A 7,387-nucleotide genomic window follows, 5' to 3' on the forward strand; every position below is an offset into this window, starting at 1 on the left:
GCGAGATAGAGTGAACATTTTTATTTCAGCCCACCCCCCCCCCACCCCATCCAACAAAACAGAAAGAAAAAAGAATCTTTATTACATAGTGCCACTGTGCTCCTCCTATTTTACGTTTTGATCACGACACGTATTTTGGTTTTCCCATAGCAAAACATAGACTCCATTATACTCATCTGGGAGCGGGGGGGGGGGGGGGGGGGGTCATTTTGGGAGCTCACTGCTCAAAGTGCCTCTGGTTCATTTTGCGTTGTGATTTATAACATTGAAAGAAGTTTTATATTCATTCAACCCTATCATTCTGTTAAATATGTTTTTCTATGGCGTGTTACCTTAAGATGATTTAATATAGGATGTGGATGATGTGTAATAAAATGCGATATAAAATGAATAAAACAAACCTGAAAACAACACACAGATAGCAAAGACACAGAAACTCCTCATCTTGATCTGTACTAAGTCTGATGCCTATTGTCTTGTACAACTGATAAGAAAAACTTTTATCTAATGATCAGTATTGACATCACGATCTATATAGTTATACGTATGTTTTTATCTTTATTTTGTTTTGAAGTGCGTCAAGGAATATCTGCTCATCTAAATATGTGGTTAAGGACTAGAATACTAAAATACCATATCTGTCAGTCTATCATTTGGAGTTTGTCAATATATACCTTCTTATCTCTAAACTGTGGTTACTGAGGTCATAGGATACCCAAATCCAGAGAAAGCGGGTTTTATCAAAAATTTATTTATTTATCTATTTATTTATTTATTTTAATTATTAAAAATATTTATTAATTATCATTTTTTATAAGAAAGTGGGATTCTATTAAATCTGGAAATCTAAAATTATTCCCAGTCTATCGACTTTACTCACGCTATTCGGATTCCTATTGTATAAATCTAGAAATCTAAAATTATTCCCAGTCTATCGACTCACACTTAAGTATATTTGCATCAATGAAGATTATTTCCTTTATTTCTTAAGAAAACAATTGCCGTTTATCAGCTAGCAAACAACACTAAGTATTTTCTTGACCAGTGGCTGTTCAATGAAACGTACAATGACGTACATATCAATTATACAATATTTCATCTAATAAATCCTACTTTAATGAAATATTTGGAGATAACGAACAGAATTCAAGCTCAAAAGGCCATTAAACAAATGATTATTTGTACAGATATAAATATAACCAATAAAATGTCTTTCTTTCTTTGTTAGTACGGGAATTAACGTTGCAGCTATTGTAGAAAAAAAAATTACATAACCCGCTTACATGGGTTATGCATTTTTTTTCTGCAACAGCTGCAACATTTATTCCCGAACTAACAACCAAAGAAAGTATTTTATTGTTTAAATAATAAATATACACAAATAAAGGTTATAATAGTATAGTATGTGCAATAGACTGTGGTAAGATACAATATCTGATTCAAATAACAAAGGATTCGATGCAATCCTGACTACCACTCCAAGGTACTGTGAACTTTTGTATTATGTGACGTTTCTTCTGTGCAAACAAATGATTTTCCATTCCGCAACCCATGTGTCCATTTTCATAACATTTAAACGAGACCCATGGGCCATATCGCTCACCTGAACACATTGGCTAGGAGAAAGCAGAAATGAAAAGTTTACGGGGGAGGGGGGACAAACTTAAATTCATACTACCTCAGGATGCTTCCCTATCAATATTACTAATCATGACTTTGCTGTTCTTGAGCAGATGAATTTTAAGGTGGCTATGTTTTCCTATGTAAAACTCTGATCGCTTATCGTGGCCCCACCCCACCCATCCTAAATTTGAACAAATTTGAATCTATACTACCTGAGGATGCTTCTATAATAATATGACTAATCATGGCTTTGCTGTTCTTGAGCAAAACATTTTTTCAAGATGATTCTAATATATTCTTAAGTAAAATTTTGCCCCTTTAGACTTTGGGGGATCATAATTTGAACAAACTTGATTCTACAATACCTAGGGTCGCTTCCGTATAAACATGACTATTTATGGCTTAGTTTTTCTTGAGAAGATTTTTAAAGATATTTCCTATATAACATGTATGATCAGGCTCTTACAGACCGCTCTGTCTAAGGGTAATTCACACAGTACTAAAATTTTTCTCTTATCTAGAGAGGGGGACTGTGTAAGGTACTACTCGCACCGTGTTTCTCCCCTAGGTTCCCATTGATTAGATAAGAACCGGGTGTCTCAATCTTCTTCAGATTTATTACATTCAGAACTTCACATCAATTTCCTAGGATACTTGCCACTGGTGCTTATAACTTTAATACTTTTATTCTGCTCTTACCCTTAACTTCTTTAATGCTGATTCAACGGCCAATTTCTTCTGCTAGCTTCTGATTGCCTGACTTTCCCAAAGCTTTGCCTTATATACCCTTTGGCTACTTCATTCCAAGGGTCGTCAGGTCATTCCACTATTTGAGGTCTTCAATGAGTTTTACGCAAATGCCCCTTAACCATTACACCTATATATTCCTATGTAAAACTTTAACCTACTGTTGTGGTCCCGCCCTACCCCCGGGGGTTATGATCTGAACAAACTTGAATCTACACTACCTGAGGATACTACTAAAAATGGCGTAGCTGTTCTTCAGAGCAAAATTTTTAAAGATATTTCCTAGATATTCCTATGAAAAACTTTGGCCCCCAGTTGTGTCTGCGCCCACCCCCCAGGGTTCATGATTTGAACCAACTTCAATCTACACTACCTGAGGATACTTCTATATAAAAATGATTAATAATGGCTCAGCTGTTCTTGAGAAAAAGTCTTCAACGCGTTTTACACAAAACCCCGTAACCATTACACCAATATATTCCTATGGTAAACTTAGAGCCCATATTGTGACCCTCCCTACCCCCAGGGGTAATGATTGGGAAAAAAAAGCTTGAATCTACATTACCTGAGGATACTTCTAAAAAATATAACTAATGGCTTTGCTATTCTAGAGAAGAATATTTTAAAAGACATTTCCTATATTTTCCTATGTTAAACTTCGACCCCCTCGCCTGGCCCCGCCCTATCCTCGGCGGTTATGATATAAACAAACTTGAATCTAGAGTATGTAACGAAGCATTCGCATAAGTTTCATCTTTTCTTGCCCAGTGGATCTTGAGAAGAATATTTATAAAAGTTGCCACCAAATTTTCACATATTCTTAATTATCTCCCCTTGAAAGAGGGCGTGGCACTTCCTGTGAACAAACTTAAATCCCTTTCACCCAAGAATGCTTTGTGGCAAGTTTGGTTGAAAGTGGCTGAGTGGTTCTTGAAAAAAATGTCGAAAATGTGAAAAGTTTACAGTCGCCGGACATTCTTTGATCAGAAAAGCTCACTTGAACCTTCGGCTCAGGTGAGCTAAAAATGAGCATGCAGACCTCAATGTTGCATGTACCTTTTTTCATTTTAATCAAAAAGTTGTATCAGAGCATGCAGTGCGCACAATTTGTTTCATTTTATAAGAAAGTGGCAGTAAGACTACGCCAACCTGTCCATTTTACGTCATAGGCCAATGATTGATCGGAAGATCCGGGTCAATCAAAGGTTAAGGAAAAAAAGGACCTGGTGATTGTAACCTGACTCTCTATCTTTTCACAGCTTTTCAGGTGTTTGTTTGTTGACACAAGAAACTGGGAATTTCTTTTGTTATTAATATAACGTTATACAAATACCGTGAATAGAACTTGACTCGGGGTATTGTTACTTTCTTGACGAATCAGAAGATTGACGTCATGGTGATAAAAACTTAAAAGTGCTCCGTCATTGTCAAATCGAAAATGCTTCACAATAAGACATATTTGTAGACCGATGTTGAGGCGCACCAGAAACCCCGACACGCTATATATACCAAAATTTCTGTGTAAACACACAAGAACTGAAAATAGAACTGAAACTCTTTATTAACATTTTTCAACCTTTACAGGAACAATAACTTTTTAGGTAGAAGTCGTCAAACTCGAAATAAGGGGGCCCTGTCATATCAATCACGAGTAGAGAGTGGATAGCATACTCCTGTTCACAGCTCTTACAGTTTCCTCCAGATCTGAAGACAGAACAAAATATGGTCAAAACTGCCAGAATTATAAATACATGTACATAATGAATACATATGCAAGGCCTACATTAAAATCTAGTTTGTATTCCCTTAGTGACTGGTCATAAAAACAGGTAACTACCCAACAGGTCGGTTGAGTAGGTGGTCGATTAACTACTGATGTTAAGTACAGTAACTACATGACATTACTATCTATTGGGAAAGTTGGTCGGTTAACTACTGATGTTAAGTACAGTAACTACATGATATTACTAACTATTGGGTAGGTTGGTAAGTTAACTACTGATGTTAACTACAATAACTACATGATATCACTATCTATTGGGTAGGTTGGTCGGTTAACTACCGATGTTAACTACAGTAACTATGATATTACTATCTATTGGGTAAGTTGGTCGGTTAACTACTGATGTTAAGTACAGTAACTATATGATATTACTTTCTATTGGGTAAGTTGGTCGGTTAACTACTGATGTTAACTACAGTAACTATGATATTTCTATCTATTGGGTAAGTTGGTCGGTTAACTACTGATGTTAACTACAGTAACTATGATATTACTATTTATTGGGTAGGTTGGTGGGTTAACTATTGATGTTAACTACAGTAACTATGATATTTCTATCTATTGGGTAAGTTGGTCGGTTAACTACTGATGTTACCTACAGTAACTACTAGTATGATATTTCTATCTATTGGGTAAGTTGGTCGGTTAACTGCTGATGTTAACTACAGTAACTACATGATATTACTATCTATTGGGTAAGTTGGTCGGTTAACTACTGATGTTAAGTACAGTAACTATATGATATTACTTTCTATTGGGTAAGTTGGTCGGTTAACTACTGATGTTAACTACAGTAACTATGATATTACTACAGTATCTATTGTGTAGGTTGGTCGGTTAATTACCGTAAAACTTGTTTTTCTCAGCGAAACAGACTATTAATATCTTTACATGCGGCCAATTCTTCCGCATCGGTTACAAAGGAAAAATGGCACAGATCATTAATTTAAACATCTATTTTTTTTTTGCAATATAAAAAAGTCTATTTTCATAATAAAAAAAAAACACAGATCCACTTTCACAAACACACTCAATTTAATGAAAATTTTAATCATTCCAAGCAATTCAATTTATTTGCATGAAAGGTGGGAAATGTATGCAAAATTGCAAAGAAGACAAAATTGGCACAGAGAGACTCAATGGAGGTTTTTTTCCACAACTTATTTGAACAAAATTTAATCATCTCTAACCAAATGTATGTTTCGGGTGATTTATTGTGAAAGTGGTCATGTATTGCCATCGAAAGATAATTTTTTTTAAAAGAGATAAGAAGAAAGTGGTAAAAACGACGGAGTCATTGAAAAAAATAACAAATATTGCATTTGAACAATCCTTTAATTTTCATTGCACAAAACACACAGGAATATTATGTTGCCAAATACACGGGTAAATACCTTTATATTAAAACTATTGATTTTTGAACTGGACTCCGAATATCGAAATCGACGTGCATTTGTCCCAAAGAGTGAGGAATAATATGCAAAATTTGTTTCTGAGACTGAATTGAAAGACTTAATATTTATTCGCACATTGTACAGGTGCGTGAGAAAATTTGATAGGGTACTTACACACATCTCCCCCTGGGTATGAATTGATACATTGGTTCTGGTTGACTGTCGGGGAAATGAACGATGTAACGAGGCACCCCTACCGTGTTATTTAAGACGGGAGGGAAAATCAAATCACAATACCTGTAATTCAGAATTATACTGAAGTAAATAAAAAAAAAAAATAAGAGAAAATTATACATGAACTTGATGCATATAAAAATACATAAGATCATTTTATCACTTTTTTCAATGTTAGATGAAACCAACAAAAAATAAATAAATAAATGGGGGAAAATAGCGACTTTCAACAGTCATAGCGCAATTATTCGTGAAAAATTTTAGAAAGTTAAATACATGTATTTAAAATTTAGAATTATATACATTTACTTACGTAGGACAACAATGGTCTCCGTCATGACTTCCCGCATTTATTCGAAAGCGCGAGGAATAGTCGTAAGGCTTTCTTAATTTTTTCTGCCATAATGGACTCCGACTGGTCCGGCTTGTGTAAGAATTTAATTCCTTCAGTTTCATTTGCAGTTCATTCTTTGTGTAAAATATCCCTGTGTGAAAGATTTAGATTTCATAAAGGTCAAAAAATACATACATGGCTTCTAATGAACCTACAAAGGCAAGTAATAAACAATCAAATATACATTAATTGATATGACATGCATACTGTGATAAATTCAATGTAAAACTACATACGATTTTAAGTACATGTACTACATTAATGATATATCAGAAGTGTGTACTCTCAAAATATGTTTTCAGATAAAGAAACACAAAATTAAAATTTGAAAAGTTCAATGACTAGTAGAAAATCAAAACGTTTTTAAATGTACATTAATTTACGAACCCCGATATAAATTTTGTATCTTTTCATAAGGAATTCCAGCACATGCTCCTGCCAAGCACCGACTTTTCTCTTGACTGGCAATTGTAAGGTCTGAATTTTTCATCTTCGCTGTTTGAATTTGAGAATCAACAATGGTTACTACACACAGAAGGAATATGAAGCGGCTGGTATTTGTCATTTTACAAGGTGATTGCCTTTCCTCCAAAATACACAAACTGTTTGATACAAATCCTTAACGTCGAATGCGTCACTTTGTTTTCCGTTTAAAGAGGTAAAAATTTTAATGATGGTTTGTCTCCTTGTTTACTTATTTATAACTTAGTCCTCGGGCCATCACGAAGGAAGAGGTAGAGAACTGCTTTGGTGTACGTAAGACAAACCCTGGAAATTTAAGAAGGGCTATATTTAAAACATGCATGAAAACGAAATTAGTATGTAGGTCATGGTCCATGTCTGTTTTGGTTACTTTACAATAAAAGAAGGGATTTCAATGAGACTTCCGGGTAGCACCCCCTCGTCTGACTCTTATTCCGGTTATTCCACGGATAATGTACTAATTTGACAAGTGCTTCAAGGCCTTTAACAGGCCATGGTTCTCTGTGATGGAAATTTGATTCCCGTGACTGATCAGGGATAATGTATTATTTTTACGACTCAGATCGTGATCTATGACCATGAAGACCGAGGCATTCAAGAAATAACTTTTAATTCTTTATTTAAATCAATAGGAAATTAAACATTTCAAATAAGGAAATTTAACTTTTCAAATGATTATTAATTTATCCATCTTTAAAGATTGTGTCCCAAAGATACAACTGACAGATA

At 34.7% G+C, this 7,387-nt stretch overlaps 1 protein-coding gene across 1 annotated transcript; it reads right to left on the reverse strand.

The window, feature by feature from the left end:
- Positions 1-3,941: 3,941 nt before the first annotated feature.
- On the reverse strand, positions 3,942-6,844 carry LOC133190104 (uncharacterized). The gene is made up of 4 exons (XM_061325573.1): positions 6,563-6,844; positions 6,095-6,266; positions 5,722-5,844; positions 3,942-4,074 (listed from the first exon to the last, which is right to left on the reverse strand). Exons 1-4 carry the CDS (start codon positions 6,738-6,740, stop codon positions 3,942-3,944), a joined length of 606 nt encoding a protein of 201 aa, XP_061181557.1. The 5' UTR covers positions 6,741-6,844.
- Positions 6,845-7,387: the final 543 nt, after the last annotated feature.

The sequence above is a fragment of the Saccostrea echinata genome, unplaced genomic scaffold, assembly GCF_033153115.1.
Source record: "Saccostrea echinata isolate AGI-Se365-2 ecotype Australia unplaced genomic scaffold, CSIRO_AGI_Sech_v1 ptg000020l, whole genome shotgun sequence".
Taxonomy (NCBI): domain Eukaryota; kingdom Metazoa; phylum Mollusca; class Bivalvia; order Ostreida; family Ostreidae; genus Saccostrea; species Saccostrea echinata.

Coding starts and splice junctions, on each gene's coding strand:
- LOC133190104 (XM_061325573.1), bottom strand. CDS start 6,740: ATGACAAATACCAGCCGCTTCATATTCCTTCTGTGTGTAGTAACCATT. Junction 6,267..6,562: donor GATACAAAATTTATATCGGG/GTTCGTAAATTA, acceptor TCTTTCACACAG/GGATATTTTACACAAAGAAT. Junction 5,845..6,094: donor GGAGACCATTGTTGTCCTAC/GTAAGTAAATGT, acceptor TCTGAATTACAG/GTATTGTGATTTGATTTTCC.